The sequence below is a fragment of the Anser cygnoides genome, chromosome 8 (assembly GCF_040182565.1).
Source record: "Anser cygnoides isolate HZ-2024a breed goose chromosome 8, Taihu_goose_T2T_genome, whole genome shotgun sequence".
Taxonomy (NCBI): Eukaryota; Metazoa; Chordata; class Aves; order Anseriformes; family Anatidae; genus Anser; species Anser cygnoides.
The window spans coordinates 1,464,095-1,491,495 of record NC_089880.1 but is presented as its reverse complement, the minus strand read 5'-3'; the positions used below and the strand labels follow the sequence as shown (position 1 = coordinate 1,491,495).

The 27,401-nt window shown below is 37.3% G+C and overlaps 1 protein-coding gene and 1 long non-coding RNA gene across 18 annotated transcripts in view; one reads left to right on the top strand and one right to left on the bottom strand.

The window, feature by feature from the left end:
- The window catches only part of HFM1 (helicase for meiosis 1), a 139,469-nt gene that overhangs the window by 90,906 nt on the left and 21,162 nt on the right, over positions 1–27,401 (top strand). For 12 of the 17 annotated variants that reach the window (XR_010833188.1, XR_010833187.1, XR_010833186.1 and 9 more), the window contains 19 exons: positions 9,579–9,677; positions 10,087–10,241; positions 11,544–11,865; positions 12,652–12,917; positions 13,780–13,827; positions 15,137–15,207; positions 16,371–16,503; positions 18,655–18,806; positions 19,176–19,253; positions 19,395–19,556; positions 20,000–20,200; positions 20,283–20,371; positions 20,966–21,009; positions 21,101–21,202; positions 23,332–23,477; positions 23,981–24,075; positions 24,806–24,939; positions 25,873–25,920; positions 27,027–27,107. Coding sequence is in view for 12 of the 17 variants with exons in the window: in XM_067001447.1 (XP_066857548.1) it covers positions 9,607–9,677; positions 10,087–10,241; positions 11,544–11,865; positions 12,652–12,917; positions 13,780–13,827; positions 15,137–15,207; positions 16,371–16,503; positions 18,655–18,806; positions 19,176–19,253; positions 19,395–19,556; positions 20,000–20,200; positions 20,283–20,371; positions 20,966–21,009; positions 21,101–21,202; positions 23,332–23,477; positions 23,981–24,075; positions 24,806–24,939; positions 25,873–25,920; positions 27,027–27,107 (2,398 nt within the window). In the remaining 5 variants the exon portion in view is untranslated. Of the gene's footprint in view, positions 1–2,772; positions 3,125–3,222; positions 3,525–4,874; positions 4,966–9,578; positions 9,678–10,086; positions 10,242–11,543; positions 11,866–12,651; positions 12,918–13,779; positions 13,828–15,136; positions 15,208–16,370; positions 16,504–18,654; positions 18,807–19,175; positions 19,254–19,394; positions 19,557–19,999; positions 20,201–20,282; positions 20,372–20,965; positions 21,010–21,100; positions 21,203–23,331; positions 23,478–23,980; positions 24,076–24,805; positions 24,940–25,872; positions 25,921–27,026; positions 27,108–27,401 lie in introns of those variants that run through there. The other 5 variants (XM_048066951.2, XM_048066947.2, XM_013186522.3 and 2 more) reach the window with 5 other exon arrangements.
- Positions 19,419–21,753, bottom strand: LOC106039401 (uncharacterized). Its single transcript, XR_001209215.3, has 3 exons — positions 21,441–21,753; positions 20,281–20,345; positions 19,419–19,548 (listed from the first exon to the last, which is right to left on the bottom strand). It is a non-coding gene; the product is annotated as an uncharacterized lncRNA (long non-coding RNA).

Sequence of the window (27,401 nt, the reverse complement as noted above, 5' to 3'; positions counted from 1 at the left end):
TTTACTTTAAAGGGAAACAGAAATGACTTTCCTCCTAGCAAGTATACTACGAAGGAACAAATATCACCACAGCATTAATCATTTCATTTCCTTCTGGGTAAATCTCATTTTATCAACCAAGCCTATGAATTAAATATATAAAAATTAAAAAGTATCAGCTATGTGAACTGTAAAATCTATACTTGATATCATCTCTTCTGTCTATGTGCAAAATTGCTAATCTCTCTAAATACTAAGTGACATAAAATAACGTGTTTGTACATGATGAGATTTGTTCAGGGTGGAGCTGTAAATGTAGAATGTGCTTCTTTTGTTAATTTGAAGTAAGATGCAAATACTATACATAATGGTGGCTAGTCTGACACGTTCAGTAGGAGGAGTTCATGTCTGAAAAGACAAAATGTATGGATAAGAAACTGAAAAAGGGAAACAAAAGTAAAGAAGTACAGAAAAGAACATTTTCATCATGAAAAACAGGGCATTAAATATATTTTATTTAGCCACATAAAAATGAGAGTTCAAGAACTACACTTCCTGGGGAAGCATATGTTAGGGGCACAGCACTAGCAGCAGCCTGCTTGGTGGGACCCAGGGGAGCGGTGCCTTGTATCAGTCTGGGAGATCCCCTTTGGCTGATCTGCAGAGCAGTATTGCCAGCTTCCAGGGAAAGCTGCATTTAGCTCTCTTAAGACCCAATATTGCACTTACGCACATGAGTAACTTCAGCTTCCATGAGTCAAGTTATTCACATGTTTAGGTTTTTGCAAGGGTGCAACGTCAGGGCCAAGTTTGTAAGTGCAAGTCAACGAGACAAAATGGAAGAAATTCACCTCTGCTTTTTCCTCATCTAGGCAATCTAGTTTGTGCTTTTTATTTCCTGGTTGTGACTAAAAAAAAGGTTGTAACTGCAAATATTTTTTTTTAAATTTGTGAATCTTACTATACTTTCTTTAATAAATGAATCATTGCCACAATCTCAAGCATACACTAAAAATAATACAGTTTAAGGCTTGCCTGTGATTTTAAGACCTCCTAATACTTCACAGTGATTTCAGTTACGGGTAGGGCATATTTTAGAGACCAGTGCTTTGTTGTCAGATCTCTGAAATTGTGTATAAAGCTGAACAAAGGAAACTAAGAGATGACAATGACAATTGTTATCCTACTTATATCTTGATGCTTTTCTGCATTTAATTTGTTCATAGATGATTTGCTCAATTTGTAAGTTCTGGAGAAAACTGAAGCTTCTAACAGATTTGTATCTAGTAAGTATGAGAATTATTCTGTTATCATACGGATCACTGACCAATGTCTGTTGTTCTTGATTTTCTAGTGTTGCTCCAGAACACAGAGTTTTATGGCTTAGTATGTGATCTCTATGAGCTGGAAAGACTCAAAACATATGGCAGATCAGATGTTAAGCTTGGGGGAAATCAAAAATTAAATTGTCTCAGAGCTGTTGAGAGACTGCTTTGCTATATATTTTATGTGATTTGTGTGTGTGTGTTGAGGGAGACGTCACCTAGGGAAGGGAATTGAAGAAAAAATAGCTTTAAAAAATGAACTGTTTGTATTATCGCTTTAAACTTTAAAGTCTGGTCAGCTAAAAGCAGATGTTGTGAACTAAGATGGAAACTTGCCTCAGGCCAGAATTGAAGAAGGCATTCTCTAATTGTAAGAAGTAAAAATGCTTTCTGATTTCAGAATTTATTATAGGCATAAAATGAGTTGTCCTCAAAATTTTCTCCATTTTTGTTTAAATTAGTGAATAATATTGGTGGCTTTAGAATTTAATCTCAGACAATGGGTTCATTAGCAATCCTGATTGTATTCTAAGCTGTTTATCTTTTTTTTAATTTTATTTTATTTTTTTATTCTGTGCTTGCCAAGATCCTGTCGTGTTGGAAGTAGAAATGAAGTGCTTCTTACCCTTGGCTCTATGCCCAGTAATTAGATGGGGAAGTGGATTAAAGCATCTAAACATGTGGTGTAAATTTTGGCATATTGTAATATGACACAGTTTTGATATGACTCAAATAATAGGTAATAACTAATAATAAAGGAAAAACTCATATACACAGAATTGTAAAAATGAATATAACCTTTCCTGCATACTTTTAGTTGACCTGGGCTTGCATAGTATTAGAGAATATACTTATGCTATGTAAACATACAATGTCTAAGAATTTGAAGTGGCAAGTTAAAAATTAATCAATATTTTCAAGAAAGAAAAACAAAAAGTTGATTAAGTAAAAATTATTTATGGTAAAATCAATATTTGAGAAAATCTTATGTCTCCTTTTCATCTATTTATGTATGAGGAAATACATATTTACAGTAGCTGCCTCTATAGTATTTGTTGAATGTCATGAAGCTTTGAACCAGATTAAAATTTAGTCTTTTTGAGACAGTTCTGCAATGTATTTTAAATTTACTAGTTCAAAAGCTATGTTCTAGTGGCAAGTCCAGAATTGTAAATTGCAGTATTTCTGTGGAAAAATAATAGCAACCTACTTCTGGATTTTACAAATACTTTACATGATACTGTTTCAATTCATGTAAGTTGTTTGAGGCACTTTTGTTGCTCTAGTTCAGCAGCAGTAGCAAGAATGTATATGAATGGGTTTTGGAAATCTACTAGAAAATATTTCAAGGACCAATGTTTTCAGTTTATTTATTGATTTCTGTAGCCTGTAGGAATCCTTTTGATAATGTCATATGGTGCAGAAATCAGCCGCCTATTATAATTTATACCAGGGTAAGAGTGAGTAAGGACTTCTCGATGAGAGAGTAATTCCAGATAAATCCGTCTTTGGACAAGCCCTAAATCTGGCACCGGCAGCGTTCCCACATTCCTTTTTTTTTTGCCGTTTTAAGGAGAATTTAGCCTCTTCCTGTGCCACTGGTTACACGGTTGTGACTGTGGGTATTGCATGGTGTACCGGTCGGGCCGCGCCTCAGAACGCGGGCAGTCCTCGCTGAGCGGGCCCAGGGCCCGCCATTTCGTGCCAGCGGGAAACCGCAGCCCCCGCCGCGGCTAAGAGGAGCCGTCCGCTGCCTACCCGTGCGGAGCTGCAGCAGGACCTAGACTTCCCTGGGGTGGTGCTGGGACACGGCCGGGCGGGTACTGCCGCTGCCCGCCCCACTGGAGGCCTGGGGGGACACGGGGGACGAGGTCTCTGCGAGCGGGAGCGAGCGCCCGCCGCGGCCAGGCTTTGGCCGCTCAGCTGCCGCCATTTTGTGCGCGGTGGCGGGCTGCGCTCTGACAGGTTCTCCTTCCTGGGGAGAGGGAGCGTGACTGGGGCTTTGGGAGCGCTGCGAGGGGGGATGACCTCTGCCCCTCCTGGGCGCTTGGTCCACGGCTGGGAGAGAGCGATTGCGGTTCGTTTGGGTCGGTGTCCCTGGAGGTGGAGACCTTCGCTTGGCGCCTCCTACAGAGTAGGCTGAGGTGAACGCAGTGGTCTGAGGAGAGGGCTGGGTTTTAGGAGGGAAGTCTCAAAATAAGGAAACCCCACGCGCCCATGGTAAGCTGTTTCTTAAAGGAGATGCGTGAGAGGTCTTTCCTTACAGGGGCTGACAAACATCTATTTGTTAATTAATATTTGGTGCTGTTCCTGCAAACACCTACACATCTCATTCTGCTGTCCTGAATATGCGTTTTCCCTGTGCTATCAAACAGTGTATATGAAAAAATGTTCTTGGAGACTTTTTTTTTTTTTTTTTTTTTTTCCATGTAGAAAAGCCAGAGACTTTTCACAGTTTCTTGGTTCTGGATTCTGAGGGGAGTGTCCTATTTGACAGCCTATGGACAAATACAAAACTGCATAAAGGAGTGTTAAGCCAGGATTTTTCAGTCTCTTGGGATGACCGTGGCATGTTGTATCATTTTCATTTAAACCATAAAACAATTGGAATTAAGGAAGTCAGTCAAAGAATAAAGTATTTGTACAGAGTGGGGGCCTGAAGGGCCCGGGAGTTGAAATATCATGAATAACAAAGACTGCTCGAGGGTGGAAAGCATAAAGACGAAATATGCAAATGGTGTTGTGTAACCATAGTTCGCAGATTCTCTACTTGGGGTATGAAAACCATCATGCTGGTGTGCAGTGTTTACTGCTCATTAGAGCTAGTGGAGCGGTTGTTAATTCTTCAGTGGCCCTTCACACAGATAATTACTGCCTGAGTAGCTGCAGCTTGATGGGACTGATGGATGCTTTCTGCTGCACTACTGATACCCCAACCAGGCGACTCCTGCTTTAGATTACAGGCATTTAAAGTGTGCAATAGAATGGTGGCAGAATTAACCAGCTTTGTTAGATTAGTGTGTTTTCTAATACTGGTGCTGCTGGAGTCAACTTTGCTGGTAGAGTTGGGAAAAATGGCAAAGTCTGGTGTTGGGGAATGGCAGACATTTGCAGAAGTGTTACAGACTTGCTCTGACAGGGACCGTAAAGGGGACATTGACTTTTTTTTTGTTTGAAGTTCTAGAATCCATCTTCCTCACTGTAGTCACATTTCTGATTATATGCTGTATATTCTGCTCATATTGTGAAATGTTTTCTGTTTTAAATTTGAAACATTTCTATGGAATGTTTGAAGTTTCACAGCTCTGTGGAAGAAAAATATTTTTAAAATTTTGATTCACAAGTGACAGTATACAGTAATTAAGCAAACCTGAATTCTATTTGCAACAGACTCTAAAAGATTTTTTTTTCATGTTACCAATGAAATGCTGGAGCAAAAAAAAATGTGTTGTCTTTATCTCTGTAGGTAAGGAATATGGGTTTGCTATAGGTTTATTTATCACTGGATTCTTCATTTATTGGGATTTCTGAAATGCTGAACTTGATTTAGTATTTTACTATTTATTTCAGTGAACCTAAGATCTTGACTCTAAGATCCTTTCTGTGGCATTCTTTTGTAAGAACTTTGATTTTTGAATCCATCCTTAAGCAAAATTAAGAGGTATGGAACTCCTCAATGCAACTACATAAAGCAAACACACCTAATGCCTAGAGTTGGTGCTAAATTAAAAATACTTTTATTATAGAATCACAGAATATCCCAAGTTGGAAAGGACCCATAAGGATCATCAAGTCCAACTCCTGGCACCGCACAGATCTGCCCAAAAGTTTAGACCATGTGACTAAGTGCACAGTCCAATCGCTTCTTAAATTCAGAAAGGCTTGGTGCAGTGACTCCTTCCCTGGGGAGCCTGTTCCAGTGTGCGACCACCCTGTCGGTGAAGAACCTCTTCCCGATGTCCAGCCTAAACTTCCCCTGCCTCAGCTTAACACCGTTCTCGCGGGTCCTATCAAAGGTGATTACAGAGAATAGGTCACCTGCCTCTCCACTCCCCCTCGTGAGGAAGTTGTAGACTACGATGAGGTCCCCCCTCATCGTCCTCTTCTCCAGGCTGAACAGGCCCAGTGACCTCAGCCGCTCCTCATATGTTTTCCCCTCTAGGCCCTTCACCATCTTCGTCGCCCTCCTCTGGACGCTCTCGAACAGTTTAATGTCCTTTTTGTACTGTGGTGCCCAGAACTGCACACAGTACTCGAGGTGAGGCCGCACCAGCGCAGAGTAGAGAGGGGCAATCACTTCCCTCGACCGACTAGCAATGACGTGCTTGATGCGTGCTGGGGTATGGTTGGCCCTCCTGGCTGCCAGGGCACACTGCTGGCTCATATTCAACTTGCTGTGAACCACAACCCCCAGACCCCTCTCTGCGGGGCTGCTCTCCAGCGTCTCGTCGCCCAGTCTGTACGTATAGCCAGGGTTGCCCCGTTCCAGGTGCAGGACCTGGCACTTGCTTTTGTTAAACTTCACGTGGTTGGTGATCGCCCAGCTCTCCAATCTGTCCAGATCTCTCTGCAAGGCCTTTCCACCCTCATCCGAGTCCACAACTCCTCCAAGTTTGGTGTCGTGGGCAAATTTGCTCAAAACACATTCTAGTCCTACATCCAAATCATTTATAAAAACATTGAAGTGGCCCTAAAATGGAGCCTTGAGGGACCCCACTGGTGACCATCCGCCAGCCAGATGTGGCCCCATTTACCACAACCCTTTGAGCCCTGCCCGTCAGCCAATTGCTCACCCATCGTATGATGTTTTTGTTTAGCTGTATGCTGGACATTTTGTCCAGTAAGATCCTGTGGGAAACCGTGTCAAAAGCTTTGCTGAAGTCCAAGAAGATCACATCAGCTGGTTTCCCTTGATCGACTAGATGGGTGATCTTATCATGAAAAGAAATCAAATTTGTTAGGCAGCACCTACTCCTCGTGAACCCCTGTTGGCTGGGACCAATGACTGCATTGTCCCCCAGGTGCGCTTCAGTAACTTCAAGGATCTTCCTCTCCATAATTTTACCAGGCACTGACGTGAGACTGACAGGCCTGTAACTGCTAGGGTCTTCTTTCTTACCCTTCTTGAAAATTGGCACAACATTTGCCAGCTTCCAGTCCAATGGGACCTCTCCAGATTCCCAAGATCGTTGAAAAATAATTGAGAGAGGTCCTGTGATGACGTCAGCCAGGTCTTTAAGCACCCTGGGATGAATCCCATCCGGACCCATGGACTTGTATGGATCCAGGTGGAGCAGCAATTCCCGCACACGTTCAGGGTCGGTTGGGAGTTTGTCCTTCCCACCGTCATGGTCCTCCAGCTCAGGGCACCCTGGGTCCCGAAGCCCATCATCGGTGTTGAAGACAGAGGTGAAGAAGGCATTAAACGTCTCTGCTTTGCCTATGTCATTGTCTGTGAGGAGACCCTCCCCATCTGGTAGCGGACCTATGTTTTCTTTGGTTCTCCTTTTTCTGTTCACATATCTAAAAAAACCTTTTTTATTGTCTCCCACAGACATGGCCTGCTTCGACTCTAGTTGGGCTTTGGCCACACGAATTTTTTCCCTACAAACACGAACAGCATCCCTGTATTCCTTCCTCGTCGCCTGACCCTCCTTCCAGCAGCTGTACACTTTCTTTTTTCGCCTAAGCTCCAGTAGAAGATCACTGGTCAGCCAGGCTGACCTTCTGCCCCACCTGCCTGACTTCTGATATTTTGGAATTGCCTGATCTTGTGCTTTTAGGAGGCAGTGCTTAAAGATTGACCGGCACTGATGGACGCCAGTGCCTTCAAAAGCAGTTTCCCAGGGGACCTTGCTGACTAGTTCTCTGAGCAGCCTGAAGTCTGCTTTCCCCATATCCAGGACTGAAGTTTTGGTGGCAGTTTTCCTTCTGTCACCATGAATTCTAAACTCAACCACTTCATGGTCACTGTGACCGAGACGGCCGCCAATTGCCACATCTCCCACAAGATCCTCTCTGTTCTCCAGCAACAGATCTAGGAGGGCACCTTTCCTAGTTGGCTCTCTTAGCACCTGCACCAAGAAGTTATCCTCTAGGTGCTTTATGAACCTCCTGGACTTGCTCGTGTCAGCCGTGTGGGGATCCCAGTTGACGTCTGGCAAGTTGAAATCCCCCATTAGGACGAGGGGAGTTGATCTCGAGGCATCTCTTAGTTCTGCAAAGAATAATTCATCGGCGTTGTCGTCCTGGCCGGGTGGTCTGTAATAGACTCCCACAACGACATCCCCTTTATTTGTTCGTCCCTTAATCCTTTTCCAGAGGCTCTCAACTTTGCCATCGCCAACTGGAAGTTCCACACAGTCCAGCCCATGCTTCACATACATCACCACCTCGCCTACCGTGCCTGTCCCTCCTGAAGAGCCTGTAACCATCTATTGCAACACACCAGCCACAGGACTCATCCCACCAGGTTTCGCTTATGCCGATGATGTCGTAGCTGCGGGACTGGGCCAAGACTTCTAGTTCATCCGTTTTATTCCTCATACTGCGTGCATTTGTGTAGAAGCACTTCAAATGTGCCTCCCTACACGCAGCACCTTGTGGAGCCGACCGAAGGGCCTCACTAGCACACAGTCCCTCTGATTCTAGCACACCGTCCCTTAGCTCATCACTGGCATGCCTGGTTTTATCCCCCTCCCCATTTGACTCTAGTTCAAAGCCCTATCTATCAGCCCTGCCAACTCCTGAGCAAAAATCCTTACCCCTCTCAGAGAGAGGCACATCCCATCTGGTGCCAGCAGGCCCGGTGTCGCATAGAGCTTCCCGTGATCGAAAAACTCGAAATTCTGCTGGTTGCACCAGTCCCGAAGCCACGTGTTAATGTGATGAGTCTGTTTGTCGGCATCGATCCCCCCTATCGGAAGGACAGAGGCAAACACAACCTATGCCCCTGATCCTTTAAGTAGTCGCCCCAAAGCCCTGAAGTCCCTTTTGATCGCTCTTGGACTTCTCGTTGCTACCTCGTCACTACCAGCCTGAAAGACCAGTAGCGGGTAGTACTTGGTGGGCTCGGTGGGCGCTTGACTTTCTTAGCGAAGTCTCTCACCCGAGCCCCAGGGAGGCAACAGACTTCCCTGCGGGTTGGGTCCGGTCGGCATATTGGGCCCTCTGTCCCTTTCAAAAGGGAGTTCCCCATGACAATAACCCTTCTTTCTTTTTTGACAGTTGATGTAGCAATGTGGGGGGTAGGTTGCCTTGCCTTAGGCATCCTCTCCAACTGGGATGGGCTTTTGTCTACTTCGTTGTTCTGACTGTCGTGTTCTAGACCCTCATACCTGTTATATAAGGGTAGATGGGAAGGTGAGGTGGGCAGGGACAGGACTCACCTACCACCCCGAACAGGAACCTGCCTCCGTTCCCCCCTTGGCCTAGGTCTCCTACTGCCTGGCGGGATGAGGGAACTTTTGTCTTCTGCGTAGCAGGAGACATTTGTGCTGTGGCAGGCTTGTGAGTCTTGTCTCAGAGAGGGCAGAGTACACCTCCACCAGTCAATTTCCCTCTCTGACTCCCTGATGCTCCTGAGCCTGCTCACCTCCTCCCGAATCTCTGCTACCTGGCTGAGCAGCTCTTCAATCTGGGCACACCTGTGTGTGTTTAAAACCGGTAATCTCTGGTCCTGATGTTTCAGAATCCTCCATTAACATTAAGGAGTTGGGCCCATAGTCTAATTATCCAGGTAAGCAATTTGCATAAAGGATTAAAAAAACAGTCTGATTTGCTTGTAAATTCAAATTATTATTATTTTTTTAGATAATAGAACCATTTATTTATTTTGTAAAAATGACAGAATCTAATCCTAAAATAAATGGTATATTTTTCCATCGAAATAGAAACAATTTGAGAAAACATAGTCTGCAGATGTTTAAACAAATTTCAACATTATTCTTAGAAATGAAATAATTTAACACCATCTCTATCTGGATCTTCAGTATTACGCATTTTTTTCCCTCCTGACATATCATGGTAATATATAGGTTTTTTACAGTGCTGTCCTAAAGGATTTTTTGGTCATAGTTAATAGGATCCATATTTTATCATGAGAGAGATTATCTTTATGAAACATCATTAAGGGTACAGTCAAGAGCCCTAAAAGCAAAAATAAATCTAGAAAAGAAATATTGGCACCTGTATCGCTAATGAGCTTTATGTTCGTTATACAGGTCCAATTCTAGGCATTTCATTTTCACAGTTTTTTTGTGCTGTCTTTTACAGATTAAAAGACTTGATATTTGATCTAAAAATGTTCAAATCTTCTGACATGGTCTTTTCATTGGATAATTTATTTTATGAAAGACCAGATGCAAAAAAAAGGTAAATCTTTACTTTTAAATATATATAATTATTTCCCAAGTATTTCCTGACTGTGAATCATTTTACAACTTTTTGTTGTTGCTGTTGTTTCCTTTTCCCTTTTCTGTCTCTAAATAGAAATTCGGGGCTAGAAGTTGCTTAGTTCCCAACCCATACTTTGAAATATATATACATTTTTAAGTATATTGAGGTTTGAATAATGCAGGTATATCTTCTGGCTATAAAAAATATGGATTAGCAGAAGTTTTGTATCTTAAATTTACCATGATTAAAAGATTAAAAATCACACTAATTAAAAAGCTTTTTTTTTTTTTTAAGCAGGAGAAACAGTAGGTTGTTTATGACTAGTAATTTTAAGCTAGATGTGGAGGGTCTTAAAGAATGATTGTACCTTGCATTTTTATGTTAGAGAGAGAGATCTAGAAAAAGAAGAGTCAAACATTTGGTATATCGCACCTGCTCCAGTTATTGCTGAAATTCCAGCAGCAGAGGAGCTACAGAGGGAGCTGGAAAAAAATGAGTTGCAGAGGGAGCTGGAAAAAAGCACAGCCAGCAATCATATGGGTAAAATATATGACGTTCTTTCTGCATGATTTGACAAATAATTAGCTTGATAGATAATTCCTCCTCTTTATTTTAATGCTGTGAAATATGAAGTATTCTAGGTATGTGAATATAGACAAATAATATATTTTAGTTCAGAGTGATGGTCTTGTTCATAGAAAAGGTCTGGAATATTAGCCGTCCTCTTTGGGCATTTTAAGGCTACAAGGTCACTGTGCAGAAGTGGGCAGCATATGCAGTATGGTCAAAATTTTGGCTACTCCACTGTGTGTTATGATGATTCATGGAAAGATGAGAAGCGACTGCAAGAACATAGTGCAGCATGTGCACCTGATGACCTGATTCCCATCAAGACACAGAGGGGACCTAACTTCCTTCTCCCCCCCTCTAAATTGCTGTTCAGGAGGCAAAATTTGGAGGTGGTCATTCATTGCTGCTAAGTGCAGTATGCCATCCATCTAAATATTCATAATCACCTTAAGGAATTTTTTTTAAAGTATGTCATTGCTTTATCACTGTCAACTAGATTTCTGCATTTCTTAGCTGCTGTGCTGATTTACGATATTCTCTATTTAGGTATTATATTATTAAAATAGAGTTGTGGTTTTTTTCTTGCTATACGCAAGAGCAAATCCCATCAAGAACTACTTATTCAAGTAAGCTTTTTGATGTTTGTGGAAAGCACCAAACAGGCCACTGTAATTTTAAGTTTCTAGACATATAACACTGAAATTAACAGAAAATGGTGATGAACTGTATTTTTCTTAATGAATTTTATACATACTCTGAACTGTAAGAATATGGTTAAAAGATTAGCAAATTTAAGTGAAGGCTGTTTAATACAGCTGCTTCCAATTGGTCATTTCTGCTGTTGCCTCTTGCTTGTATGGCTAGTCAGATCAGGACACTGATCCTACTCAGAACTAACCCTACAAGTCACGATCAGTAACTAAGATGACTATGAAACTGACTTTCACTGACTTCATTAGGAGTTGTGACTGTTGTCTAGAAGTAGTTTTAATCTACTGTGTAGTTCTGAGGAATAGCTTTGCTCCATTACCTTGTATAGTTAACAGAGAAAGTGGTCCTATTTTTATAACTTTTTAATTTACAAGATATGTATTGCATTTGTCAGCACTGGTCATAAAATATAAAGTTCTTGCAATAAGATAGGAGAATAAGTTCAGGTAATATATGTGAACTTGGCTACAACAAATCTACGTGGAAGATGTTTAATGAAATGAATATGTATAGGAATGTGAGTGAATATTAATAGAAATAATAATTTTTTGTCTATCATAGGAGGGATAAAGCACCAGAAGTTTATACAACAACACAGGAGTAACACTGAGGATGTAAATGATAAATCTCCAGCATCTGTTCGTTTTGGCATAGTCTCTGGAAAAGGAATGCTCCAACTAAGTGTAGGAGAAAGAGAGAAAATAAATTTTCAGCGTGAAAGTCTAAAAATGGTTTCATTGTTTCTCTCTCCTGACCAAGATAAGTATAAAAGAGGAACAGGGATTTGTCAGCAACCTGATGCAAATTTTTCACAGAGTAAAATCTTAATTAATTTTCCAGAAAGTGGTGATGATGAGAGTGTCCATTCAACGTTAAGAAAAAGGTATGCTTCTAGTCAATTCTGATAAATCATCAACTGTCAGAATTGTATTATTGTTTTAGGTGTATTTGTCAAATGCAGAGGTTTTGATCCTTCAGTACTTTAACAGGGCTCCAGACACTAAGTCTTTTCAGAGTAAGGAAAAAAGATGTTTGCTTTTGACAATATTGTAGTACTGTAATAAATGTCTCCTGAGTTCAGCCTCTTTTACGAGAAAGGTAAGGATGAGATATGTTTTTTATATATACATTTTTAATAAATTGATAAATAATACAGGTTCTTCAAAATACCATTTGGAGTTCTTTATGTACTTGGTAAAAAGCGAGAAGACTGAGATCACGTGCTTTTCAGAGCACAGGTCAGCCAACCAGGAATACTTTGGGCAGTTCTCAATGTGATTTCAGTACTGCCTGAAAGATGAGGTTTTGCAGATTAACTTCTCTTCTATGCACAGCTCTTCTCGGTCTTCAGAACTTGTACGTCACTATTGTTTTTAATTATGCAGTGATTGACAGTTAATCTGCTATTGGGATTCAGAGCCCATCTGGACAGGGAGTTTCTTTTTTATTTATTTATTTTTATTTTCTGGAATTAAAGTAAAGTTAAAATGTGTATTGAATGGAGTCTTCTTTGGGTAGAAGAGTGTCAGATCAACTAAAATTGTTTCCAAACTTTTCTTATGATTGTATCTTACTGGTTGTGTTTCTTATATAAATATGTATATTTTTCAAATACTAGAGAAACTGTGTAGCATACAACAAAGTAATAAATATCCTGCATCTTTTGCAGCTTATTTAAACTGTCTGATTTTATGTATAAAAATACAGAATTTAAAGATAGTTCAGTGGATATGAAACAAGTTGATACTTACCTTAATACAAGTGAAAACATGACAGAAGTGAGAAAAGAAGATGTGTGGAGAATAAATCATCATACTCCAATAACTACAGACTCAGATTTTACCCTACATAGGGTAAATGATGGGAACATTGCATCTAAAATTGGATTTAAAATAAAATCACTTCCTAGTGCTTCAAGGATTCTGGATATGACAGGTAATTATTATTGCTCTGTTAAAAAAAAAATAGTCCACTGATCGAGGTAAAGAGTGAAGAACCTTTTCCTGCCAGCTCAAATTAAGGTAATTGATTAAATATAGATAAATGATATTACAGTTCTAAGGAACTTAAGTGTGTTGTTGCTTAATATGTGCTGTGTAAGCAGTTTATGAAGAAGAGTTACGTTTTCCAAAGCGCCAAGTCTTGGACCTTTTTGAAAGTGTCACTCCAAGTCTGTTCCTAAACAATTTGAAAAGGAGCAGCCTGGTCCCTTGATACAGTGAATAGTCTCATCTTCATTAAAAACGGATTGTTTATTAGTCATGTTGCTCACACTTGTATCTTTCTAGATTAAATAGGAAAAATGGAGGAAAGTGGTGAGAATTTTGATGAAGTGATAGAATACTTTTTTTAGAAATTCAGGTGGAAAAGTGCCTGGGGCCTGGCAAACAAAACGAATGTGAGCCAGCAGTGTGCCCCAGCAGTAATAAGGCCGACAGTGTCCTGGTCTATTCAGCTATGGTAAAGCTGCACCTCAAGAACTTTGTTCAGTTTGCATAACTTTTGCTACATTTCTCAGATGTCTAGGTACTGCATTAAGAGGCATTTTGGGCCTCTGGTACAAGCAAGACATCCTGAAACTGGAGTGAGTTCAACAAAGGGCCACCAACATGGTCCTTTCAAATAACAAGCCTATGTTCTCCCTGTCCTATCAGCTTCTTTATCACCTCTGCTTTGATGCAGCCTTGTAGCTCCTCACAGAATGCACAGCTTAGAGTTAGGAAGATATTTTTCATGGATATTGGTTGAGAACAATGAAATCTATTTTTATAAACTTAACTACTTTAATTTCTTGTAGGAACTACAGGAAGAAATTTGGAAATGTTGAGGGCTGTTACAGAAATACGTATCCTTTTATTTGCTGTATCTGATTTATTGAATTTATTACAATGATTCTACATTTACAAAATTATAGTGGTTAGTTTGTAGCCATAGGAACTCATGCATTATACTGTAATAGTTTTGAATTGTAACATAATGCTAGGAGTCGAATGGGAATTTATGCCTGGGACCTCCAAAGCTAGAATGAAAGTAGAACAACTTATAAATAGATCACTCATCACGAAGCAAATTTATTCTTATTTCAAACATGTACATTTTATCCTCAAAATTACTTATTTTTAAAATGTAAAATTTTTAGTTTGGTAAGAATTGACATAATTTCCAAAACAAGTAAGTACTCAGTTGTTCTGATGTTGCCAATTGCAGATAGTTAAAGTTCCTCTTTTTGATAAGGGGTCATTTATTTAGAGGGATAATTTTAGAGAAGCCTTTTTAAAAAATCCTTGCTCACCTTTACTTTTTTCTGGTTTTATTTCATTATTTTCTTTTATTGCTCCTTTCTTTTCTTTTTTTTTTTTTTGAGTCTTTTAAAATGAATATAACATCTTTTTAAGGCCTCAGCTGTTCATTGTTTTTGTTACTGTTGGTGTTATGTCCGACTGTGTTTGCATCCACAGCCTGATCGGATGGTTGCGATTAGTCTGCTTGTGTGGCTTCAGTGCAAGTCCGGACAAGGATCAGCTCATTTGTTTGGATTGTAAAGAAACAATGCCCTCTTTCCTCTTACTTGTATTTTAGATAAAAATGCTTTTGTCTGGAAAATACACAATATTAGCAGTTGAAAATACCTTTAATAGCACTATCAGCATTAAGAGATTGTAGGTGAATTTCTTTACTACAGTTATAACTGGGTAAACAATATTACGCTGATTAACGTGTTATATTACAAATATAATGTGGCAGTTGGTACTTCAGGTACGTTAACAGCTGTGCTCTGCTTGCTCTTTCAAATGCTTTCACATGTCATAATTGTATGCCGTTCCATGCAACTTATTGCAGGGAGAAGGTTCTCAATTCATGGTATTTTGAGACCTCAATTTCATGGTATTTGAGACCTCTCAAATAAGGAGTGGTTTGTTTTGTTTTGTTTTTTCCATGAAGTGAAATATTTGGCACACCAAGAGTCAAATGAAGATATTAAATCATTTAATAAGTTACTTTCTGGTATTTTTTTGACAATCTTGTATCAGTTAAAGTTTGTGTCATGTTTTTTAAATTTGCATTTAAATTGCAAGATAGGCATGCATTTCACAGTTCTAAAAGAAATTTTATAATGTTCACTCAGTTGTTTTCACTTCCTTAATGCTCTCAAGCGACCCAATTTAGAAGTATTTTTAAGGAGTTTCCATATTTTAACTATGCACAGTCTAAAGCTTTGGATGATGTAAGTATGAAATGTTTGCTGCAGCTGCAAGTAGTACTTTGTAGATAAATATATTGTCTAAATGTAAATGAAACTTTAGAACTTAAAAGGGGTTAGAAAAGTACAATATATTTCAAGTCTCTTCCTGGAATAGGTAAACAGGATTGCACATAGCAGAGAGAAGAGAAGAGAAGAACTTCTTAAAATGTCTTCCTCAAATGCATTTGTGTGAAGTTGTGAATTACACGTATCCTTACACATTCAGATTGCCAGTATTTTAAATTATTTTCAAAGGAAAATTAAGCAGATCTTTAGAGAAGGATGTTCTTTTGGAAAAGTGGTATTTGTCCATCCTTTCTTTTTATTAACTATACTTTTTCTTTAAAACCCCAAACTTATTTTGAAAGCAACCAATTTGAGGAAGATTGTGTTATAGGTTTTGCAGAGAGAGGGGAAATCAGAATCTCATCAGTGAGGTTTATACACCATATTGGCCTGTAAAATAATCTTGCATTACTGTTTTTTTTGTAGTAACTATAACAACAGTAAATTTTGCTTACAGCGGTGATTTTCTGTTATTCTAGGAACAGTTGTCAATCATTTTGGGGAAAAAATGGAGTGGCTTATGTTTTAGTACTTCTAAATATAAACTTGTTTGCAAAGAACAAGGAAGGACAAGGTTTGCCTACCACTTACATAAGAGATGAAGTTAGAAAGAAAAGTCATCATATTAAAAAGATAACGGTCATACCTTTTTTACTGGTTGAGCTTGAAAGATTCAGCTTGTTAGAATTTCTCTGTTGTTTGATACGCAGTGAATGTTACAAATGATTATTTAACAAAAATCAGCAAAGATTTCATATTCGTATATCATTGATTTTTGTGTGTATGTGTGTGAGCATTGAAGAAATGGAACTGTAGATAAAGAATAATGGTAATTCCTGCAAACAATTGTTTAGCAGTACTGTTAGTGTCACTCATTTACGTTTCCATGACAGTTGCGTAGCAAAAGACATTCTTTCTCTTGTTGTAATTTAAAGTCCATATCTAATACAAAATACATTAAAGAACTACCAGCTATCAATGTATTTTGTGTCTTTTTCACCTAGACAATGTTTTTGGAATGTATAGATAGGTACAGTGGATAGCTGCGTTGTATTTACTTCTATGCCATTCTTTCCTAGCTTCTTTACACAGATAGAAATTTTGTGATTTGTGCTCCAACTGGCTCTGGAAAAACTGTAATGTTTGAACTAGCTATTACCAGATTACTTATGGAAGCCCCAATGCCTTGGTTAAATATTAAAATTGTTTACAGTAAGTATTATGCAGCTTTAATCATTTTGATGACAGCAGTAGAAAATGTCGTTCTGTAAGCATGGAGATCTGGATTGAGTGTTTTAATAATACTGAAACTACTTACGTAACAGCACTGTATAATTGTAGTGGTCACCACTGCTTAGACAAATAGAAATATTGTAAAGAGTTTGTCCTCTGGGAAAGCAAGATATACCTGAAAAAAAAGAGAAGTAAACAAAGGAAACTAAACCAAATTCTTGTCAGAGCCTGAGCTGAAGCAGCATCTTTTGTGTACCTGTCAGTTGCTCTGATAAAAGAATTATTTTTTCCAACATTTGCTTATCTGGCAAGGTTTCATGCTGTTGCTTTCTGTCTACTAGTTCAAAGGCAACAGAGCCATGGTCTTCATGAGTTTTAATTGATCTATATAGAAACTAATGAAAATACTTGAAGGGAGTCACATCTGTAGACCATTATACTTTTTCTTCCTGGAGAACTACATTTGTATCATGTAAAGCAGATGAGATGGGTGGTTTTGTCCCAATGTTAGTTAATTCATACAGTTATATATTTGTTAGTCTTGCTATTAATGTTTAATCTTTATTTTACAAATGTTTCAGCTTTGTTTGTAGTCTTTTTTAAATTTCAGTGAGTTCAAATCCTTACAATAATGCTAGTATTTACACAGAGTTTACTGTGTATTGTAAAGAGATTTTTTTATAAACAGACATACTGTAGTTTCTCTGAGCATAGCAAGGTGAAGCACTTCAGTGTGCTCTAAGACTTAATTGCATTGGTAGAAGTGATGCTAATAGGCAGGTTAGAATTTTCAGTAAGGAAGTGTTTATCTGCTGGTGGAATTAGATCTGCTGACCTTTCCTGGTACAACAACGATGAAGAAAAAGATGCGCCTGTTTTTGTGAATATTGGAACGGAGGTGTTAATCAGAGTATGTACTGCTGGAGGATTATCCAGTAGCCAATTTGTCTGTGGTCCAATGTATGTGAATTAGCTTGTGGTAGTTCTGTAAATTAGAGTTGATAACCTTAACACGTGCTAAGGATTGGTGGCTGAATTTTAGGGAGCAATTACTAGTTTCTTGCATTCTGCCTCATAGCTAGCAGAAGATTACTCTGGCAATTTTATGAGCTACTTGCTGCTAGCTTTATCAGTTTTCTGGAGCTAGTGATTTCTGCTTCTGTACAGGCCATTGGTAATCTTATGAGGTTTTACACCTCTTTCTGTAGCAGAAACTGGTTCTTCAAATCTCTTCATCTTGTGCATCAGTTGTCAGCTAACAGAAATGGATCACATTCCAGTGGCTCTAAGTAGCCATAACTACAAGATCTATTTTATTACCGATGTTTTCAGATCACTGGTAGATCACTATTTTTTTCTCTTTTTTTTTTACGTAAGTTACTGCATTTTTCCTATAGATTACCTATCCAGCATAGACTTTCATGTGTTGCTAGTATCGGTCCTTGTAGAGAATGACTTCTGTCTTCTAGAAATTAACCTCCATCTGCACAAGTATAGTATGTATCTACAGGCCAGGGGAAAAAAAAAAAAAAGTAGATTGTTTTAGGAGTCTGTTCATCAGGACCAGCATCAGAGCTGCTACCTCCCATGTTAGCTGGTATGACACTGACTACACTTAACTGTACACGTGGTTTAGATAGTTTTTTGTTTCTTCTGGTATTCTGTTGCCTGCTTGTGAATGGTTTCTCATTTATAACCCCTCTTTGTCTTTGAATACAGAGTGCTCATATCATTCTAAACAGGAAAAAGCTTGGTATTTGTATAATCTTTCATTTAAAAAGATATATTTCCTGTGGTTTCTTATGTCTGTGAGAAAACCTTTTGATAGCTGAGTGCTTATTGTTTCCATATGGGACTGAAGAAAAAATCAGGATTAAGAGAGGGCATAAATAACCTTAATTAAAGTGTTCTGTTTCCAATTGCTGATACGGAAGAACTGTGGCCCAAAGCTCAAAATTGATGTATACACAAGGGATAGGATAATCATCCAATTATGAATGTTATGGTTTGGGGAGCAAAGCTGAAAATTGAAGAATTAAATGCAAGAAGACACCTGCATTTAGCATTTTTAGCAATACAGTTGAAGATTTGGTGTTCATGACGTAACTGATCATTTTGTGTTGTTTTCAGTGGCTCCAATAAAAGCTCTATGCAGTCAGCGTTTTGATGACTGGAAAGAAAAATTTGGACCTATAGGACTCAACTGTAAGGAACTGACAGGAGATACAGTGATGGATGATTTATTTGAAATACATCGCGCTCACATTATTATCACTACACCTGTAGGTTTCAGTCCAAATTCTTAAAAACAAAACAAAACAAAAAAAATCCACTAGAATAAGCAGACATTAGTGGTCTGATTGTATGCTGTCACATCTGATCTTTTTTTTTTTTTTTCTGTAATGAGTAGTGATTTGCAGAACAATTTTATGATCTTTGTACTTGCCTACAAACTGTTGTGCATGCTTCTGGTTCATATAAACAACATATAATAATATGTCAGATGAAACATACATGGCATTTGCTTGATTTAATTTAACTGTTTTAATTAAAAGATTTATTAAAGTTTAGTTATGCCTGCATGTCCTCTACCTCTGACATATGCTGGCCTTTTAAAGATTTTTCTCCTCCTGTCTTTTTTTATCCTCTAGGAAAAATGGGATAGCATGACTAGAAGATGGAGAGACAACTCTATAGTTCAGCTTGTACGACTGTTTCTAATTGATGAGGCAAGAAAATTAATGATATTTATATGCTGGTTTTGTTCCTGAAGATAAAAGGAAACATGTTAGAAAATAAAACATTTATTTAACACATGTATAGAGTATAACTCAAGAAATATTTTGCAAATGTTTTAAAATTCCTAATAGGTGCATGTTATAAAGGATGAAAGCCGTGGTGCAACATTAGAAGTTGTAGTCAGTCGGATGAGGACTGTTCAGTCTTCTCTTTGGCGTCTTTCAGAGAATCATGACGTTGTTTCTCCCTTGAGATTTGTAGCTGTGTCAGCAACAATCCCAAATGCTGAAGATGTAAGAGTTAATATTTTAATAGTATTTTAATTAATATAGTTGTATTTTATAAAAAATAAGTAGAGTTCTAAATCAATATCAATACCAAAGTTGTCATTTTGAAGCTGTCAGATAATGGCAGCTGTGTGGTTGATGTTAACTTAATAAATGACCTTCAGCCATAGAAAACTATCAGCTAAGTATGGCTATGCTTCTGTTTCAGATTTCTGTGATTTGTGTCTTTAATATAAATCTAAACGGACTTGAGATTTCAATCCAAATTAAAATGGTTCAGTAGAAAGTAGAACTTCCACTGGTTTTCATGATAAAAGTATGTGAAATGTGTTAATAGTTTATAGGTGGCAAAAGATAAGTTAATTACTGGATAATGCAGTTAGAGCAGAGCATGATTAAAAGCAGAAAATTACTATTTAAATTTAAATTCTGTTTCTTCTTTTTTAAAGATTGCAGAATGGCTTTCAGATGGTAAGATGCCTGCTCTATGTCTGAAAATAGATGAGGATCAGCGACCAGTGAAGCTACGCAAAATTGTTCTTGGTTTTCCTTGCAGTGATAATCAGACAGAATTCAAATTTGACTTAACTCTTAACTACAAGATAGCGAGTGTTATACAAACATACTCTGAACAAAAACCAGCACTTGTGGTACAACATCTTTTTTTAATCACATTTATAATTTTCTTACTGAAAAGTGTTGATTCAGAAAAAACTATTTTCTTACTTACAGTTTTGTGCCACAAGAAAAGGAGTACAGCAGGCCGCTTCTGTTCTTTCAAAAGATGCCAAATTTCTATTAAGTATAGAACAGAAACAAAGGTATTTTATATTGAAATTTTTATTAAATGTTTATGTGTTCTAGTAAACTTGTGAAATCTGTGAAGCTGTTGACCTAATACAGTTTCTAGCAGAGGAATGTCTCTATATGTCTCTGTTGCTTTCCCTGTTTCTCACTTGCATTTCTGCGAGCAGTATTTATATCTGATTTCACCTTCTGCATCTGGTTCAGAGCTAGATTGTATGTTATAACTTGGAAAGATGACTGGGCTGGAAAGGGTGCAGTGGCTCCTCTAGAGAGTCAGTTTGTTTGCTTTGGGAAAGGTGGTGGTTATAAGTATCCAAAGAATGTATAGGTAAAAAGTTCTTTTAAGATGATATCCTTCTGATAGGCTAACATGTAGCTGTAAACTAAGAACATCTTTAAAAAGCACAAATGCACTAGGACTATGAGAAAGTATGTAAAATAAGTGTACATATCAAGGAATACATCTTAAAACCTTAAAAGGCATAATTGTGTATTGTTTCATGTGACCCTCTATCTTAGCATTTTGAATGCACTCTTCTTTGCATATTCTGCCAACGTTAGTGAATCTGCTTTGCGATTCTGAAGCGCTTTTTTTCTTTGTTGTGTAGATTACAGAGGTCTGCAAATTCATTGAAAGATTCTAAGCTCAGAGGTAAATATAACGTACCACTTCTCTACCTTGTGAATGAAAATTTGCCTGAGTAAACTTAGTCAAATAATGGACATAATTATTTCATTATCAGATCTTTTAATGTACGGTGTGGCTTATCATCATGCGGGTATGGAGGTGTGTGACAGAAAAGTAATTGAAGGAGCTTTTACTGTAGGAGATTTACCAGTACTTTGTAAGTAAATTTAACTTTGAAAGTCAAAATGTTGTTAATGTATTCTGAGAAGACTGTAGTTTGGAATTGGGAACACTTTATGATTCTACTGTTTCCGTTGTTACTTTGTGAAATCCAGAAAAAGATGTTATTATGTTTCACGTGCACTTCTACTCTGTGAGTGTACAGACACATTATTACGGAAAACCAGAGAACTTTCCTTCTTTTCAACACACACAAAGGTCATCCTTGCTCTTACGTTTCTATAGGGCTGGCCTAGATCCATTTCATTCTAGTACTGCTGAGCAGTCCTGTTGAGAAGGAGTCCTCTGCTACTGTGTCCTTTTTCAGCTTTCACATGATGTTTTCTTGGTTTGTCTTTTGCAACTGTGGTTCCCTGAAGATACGCTTGTACTTTTTTCTTCTTAGACAAGCAAGATTCCATTTTCAAGCCCCCCATGCAAGGTGTTTTGATTGACAGGGTGGTTGCTAAGAAAGATTCCACCTGCTGTTACGTAGAATGAGAAGGTATCTGTTTGAGACTTGATAGTCTCATCTTGTCCAGGCTTTCACTTTTCACATCCAGAAATTCAGGCTCTATGACGAATTGCTTGTGTGGGTCATGTACAACAATGAAAGATTAATGGATTTTTCATTTCTGTACAACAGTCCTGACTCACTATGAAATATTAAGGTAGATCCCTTTACTATGATCTGGCAAAATTGCCAGTTGTAGTACCCATCCTATTAAAAAGTCTCTCTGTATTCTTGTGATCTGCTGTACTGGAGTTGTGTGTATGGCTTTGCCAACTGCTGTGCCATTTCTGAAGTCTCAGGAGACAGTGGTTCTACAATTGCTCTTAGCAAAAGGAACAGGAGACCCTGTGCCACTGCTCAACGCAAAGTGTATGTACGTATTGACTACCACTAAAAGAATGCAAAGGTGCTTATTGATACTTGAGTCCTTTGAAATGTGTGTTTTGTATGAACATTTCAGAATCATCTGAGGTACTATAATTATATACATTCATACAACTGAGGGGAAACTGAAAGTGGGCATTTTCTGCCTCCTGTCTGTGAACGTGAAGGGGGATAGGTTTTTAACACACTTTTACAGGTATTGCAAAGGGAAGGCGTTTTAGGTCTTGAGTGTAGGTATACTCACAGTGGGTATATATATGTGGACTGTAGATTGAATTGCACTGGTAAGAAACTTTCCTTGCAACTTTTTATGTGGTTCATTTTGCTCCAACAGACTTCCAGCTTGCCTATCTAGACAGTATGAAAACCACTATTATTCTTGCAAAAGGAAATGGCTGTGCCATTAGTTTACATTGGATCCTTCTTTCCTGATGTACCTGTGACTCATTAATTATAGCTCTCCTTTCATTTCTGAAAAGAATTGGTGTGTTTAACAATATTTTGTTTTTCTAGTGGAATAGTTGTATCTGTTGGCCTGTATAGCTGACTTTCCATGCTGAATTTCTGCCACCCCATATATCTGTTATAGAAAGTAAATTTAAAAGTATTAGAGGGAGATAATTTGCATGTAAACAAACTTGGCTGGTGTTTTTCTATGTGAGAGTATGTATTGGTAAAGTATTATGATAGTATTGGTGATGATTGTGGTTTGGTGCCATGAGTATAAATAATGCTAATGACTGATGACTTGAAAAAAATTCTTAAAGATACTGGTCACTATGAAGGAAGATAAATACATTTCTGTATTCAAATTTCTATCCATGAAGAATTATGGATTTTGTTTCTTCAGTGTGTATGTGCTTTATTGAAGACAGATTGCATTCTGGATGATCTGTAAAGGAATGTTTAAATAAAAATAATTAAATAGGTATTTAATAATTAAACATTTAATATTTAAATATTCACTTTTGAACAGATGTATTCTGGTAAAGAATACTTGATGATAACTGAATGCAGATGAACAGATACATACTTTTATTTTAATGCAAATACATGTCTGTCCTAGGTCTAATTATTTCTGGTGCTAAATGAGTTTAGTTCCACTGAGTTTACTGGGAAGCAAGAGCTCTTAGCAATGAAAATTAGGCACTTATTTGCTGCTCATTTATTATCTGTGAGACGTTTCAGTGGTATTCATCTTGAAGTCAATATACTTTAATCTGATCTAGTTACTACTAGCACCTTAGCTATGGGAGTCAACCTACCTGCACACCTGGTGGTTATAAAATCCACAATGCACTATGTTGGAGGGATGTTTGAAGAGTACAGTGAAACTGATATTCTGCAAATGATTGGGAGAGCAGGAAGACCTCAAGTAAGTTAATGCTGTATTATGGTGATGCTATCTATAGGCAGATAATTAGAAACTATTGGCAAAGAAACAACAATACCAAAAAATTTATTGCAGCATTTGTTTTTTTAGTTTTTTATTAGCAGTTAAATTATATCTGGGTAGTATCTGAGAAAAATCTGTTTGCTTTTGTACTGTTCATTAAAAAGCATTGCTTCACCTTTCTCTAGAAAAAGATCTGAAGATTGCATTTGGTTTGCATAAGGAATATGGATTAGAGAAAAAGTAGGAAGTTGGCACAAAACTTAGAAATTGCATGATAAAAAATCTAGAGTATTTAATTAATATTATTTAATTAATCTAATCTAATTAGTATTATTTAATAAATCTAATTAAGTTAAAATAGGAAGGGGAGGACTGGAAGCGCTGTCTTCATAAAGTTCTAATTACTTTTGCTTCCACAAAAAGAGAGGGTTGTTTTTTTTTAATTTCGTTTTACCTTTTTTACTTTTGTATTTTTTCTGCAGTTTGACACTACAGCAACAGCAGTCATTATGACTCGTTGGAGTACAAGGGAGAAGTATATACAGATGTTAAATGGTGCAGATATAATAGAGAGCAGGTAACTAATTTCTCATAAGACTATATAAATGGTAGTAACGTTTCATTATTTCTACAGAAGGTGTAGAAATTTTTGTCTCTGTTTAGAAGAAATTTAAGAATCCAAAGGAAAGCAAAATGAAGCCAAGCTAGTCAGAAATAACAGCTTTTGTTTTAACAGATAAAAACAACTTTAGGTCATATTAAACTTAACAACAGAAAAGTTAGATGTAGATTCCTACTGGAAAATTTAAGGAACCGAAATAGTACATATTGCAAAGACAAACAGCAAGAGTCGAACCCAGATCGTGTCTCTGAATCTTTCGACAATAGAGTCTAGAAAGTACTAAACTACAGAATTCAGTTGATGTGAACATAATTTCAAGAATCAAATATACAGGAAAGTTAAGGTGTTAAAGGATAAAACACAAACGTTTGATCATGTTATTATTTTAAGGTTTCATTTTTAAAATATATTCAAAATATCAAAACTGTGCTATAACTTTTAAATGTATGTAACTTTGTTTTCTAAATAATTATGAAAAGTTGCAGAATTATTATTTGTGTTCACCTGTCATTAAGCCATAACTTACATTTTTGATTATTTACATATTCTTTACTATTTTCTAGTGATTTCACTGATTAAAGTGAACAGTTGACAGAAAAAAAAATCCAAAATAGTTTTAGCATAATTTGTGCTACTAAATGCTGAATATACTTACAGCTTTTTTTGGTTGATTTGTTTTTGACAGCTTGCACAGGCATCTTGTCGAGCACTTAAATGCAGAAATAGTGCTGCATACTGTCACAGATGTCACTGTAGCTTTGGAATGGATGCGATCAACCTTCTTGTACATTAGAGCTTTAAAAAATCCAACTCATTACGGTTTGTTTGTAATTGATCTAAATTATGACACTGGCATGTGTTAGATCAATATTATTTGTTTCTTTTTTTTTTTTTCTTATGGACTACTGTTTTATAAGGGGTTGAAGACGATGTGTTATGTGGCCTGTAATATTTTTAGGAAAAATAATTCCACGTGCATTAATATAAATAATTGGAATTTCAGTGTGGTATAACCTTAAAAACTATGAAGAAGCCATTTACAGCTTCACATGATCTGTTTTTTTCATCTCAATGCAGTGGGCTGTGTATGAATACAGTGTCTAGCCACAATGTGCTTTTCAGCACTGAATAGGCAATATGCTGCTAAGAAAAAGACTTTGTCTAGTATTTCATAGTTTTGCTAAAACAAAATTTCAATAATCCTAATGCTGGTGTCTTCAATTCGTTTTCTCCAGAACAGCATCTCAGTTGCCAGCCCTGGCTTTGTCCTTGTTCCTGGCCACTTGCACTACAATGATTATGAAGTCATTGGTTACTTGCTGGAGACAATTTTTTTTAAGGATTTATAGATGGGAATGGACCATAGTACATTTAGTACTTAAATGGGTATTACGGTTTAGGTAGCTTTCTGTATTTTATGGTAGGAAGATTCCACATGTGAATTTGGTCCCTTAATAAGGAACTATTTCAAAGTTCCTTACAGATAGTTCTGCAACTTTTAGGACTCTGATGTGTTATGTGGGAACATCTGGAGCTTTTATCTCTTCCTGTCTGTTCCAACAACCACTTATTGATGCATAGATAATTACACTGTGTAAGGCTCTTGATTTGTTCCAAGTATAATAACATTTAGAATTTTTTCATTTTGGGTATCTGGCTCCTAAATATTAGGAAATTGGTTTTGATTGGTTACAATATTGAGAAGGAAGCACGTAATCATATTAGATTTTTTTTAATTGTCTTTTCGTGAAGGTTTTTCATCTGGATTGGATAAAACTGGAATTGAAGCAAAATTACAGGGTAAGTGGCTTTTAAGCTTCCTCAGTAAAATGTTACATTTTAGGCCAGGTTCATCCGCGTTTATGCATATTATACAACTCCATTAATTTCAGTAGATTCAGTCACAGAACAAATGTAATTTACTATGTTGTACTATTGATTTTGTTTAATTATTTATACTTTTGGAACACTATCAGCATATTTTGACTGGTAGAGAAATATTTCTCTTATAAGAGGAGAAAAATTAAATGCCTCTAGCTGCCTCATCTTCCCATATACGTATTCAGAAATAAAACTACACATAGAGCTCTCTAATTTTGACTTTGTCTTTTGTCCTAATTTTTCTTTGCTTGATTTATCTCTTTTTTTTTTTGTTTGTTTGTTTTCTGTTTATATGCTTTCAAAAAAGCCTTTTTCTTTCCCTATTACAGAGACTGTGGCTTCTTTTCCCTGTACGCATGAAATATTTTGTAATGATATATACAGTTATCTTTCACCTTGCACATGCAATATATGAAAACTTTTCTGGTTGCTCTGGGAACTATCACTTTGAGTGCTTTCCCAACTTTATTTTAAAATTCTGAATACTGTGTTAATGTTATTTTTGCCTTCTAATTTCCTCAGTTTTGAAAGAGAGAATAGCAGATAAAACACTGATCATCCTCAAGCAGATATCCAACACCAGCAACTAAATGGGTTTAGTGAAGTAAATACAAATTTATCTGATACAGTATGAAAAATTCTAATGAAGGATTCATAAATACCTTTGGATATTTGAAATTTCAACCATTTAAGTATTAAAACTTTAGAGGAAATCTTTTGTATAAATACTGTGAGTTCTAAGGCCTGTCATTCAGAATTGAAAATGGCAGCCTCCATGACATGCATCTAGTCTCTTAATTTTCTACTTTCGCTTTACTGAAAAAGAGTTGGGTTATCCTGTATCAAACATCTTGGAGTGAGCTTGCACTAGGCAGAAATTTGTCATCAACTTAAGAAGGACTTTAGCTTGAGCTCAGTGTAATTACTTTGACATATGCTCATTGCAATTAGATGTTGTTCTTGGCTTGTAAATAGGTAAGTTTTTTTTCTGCAGGTACTAAAATGTATTTTCAAATTGTGTACAGAACTGTGTTTGAAGAACTTGAACGATTTGTCTTCTTTCAATTTGGTCAGGATGGATAAAGAAAATAATTTCAAACCAACAGGTAACACTTCTCTAAAAATCAATTTTCAGAAGTGATTTTGAGATACTAGTGAACTACAAAGGATCACAACTATTCTTATTTATGTGAGTACGCAAATGTAACAGAGAGTAGACTCTGAAAGACTGCATGCCTAGGATATATGATTTGTTTCTTTAGCAAATCATGGAAGTTGATTCTCTTAATTCTTGAACAGATCTTTGCTTCTGATGTTGCTGGAAATTTTGTTGCAGATTAGAAGAAAATTATAGAACTTTGAACTGCATCACATCCTGCTATCCTGTGATAATGAAGGAC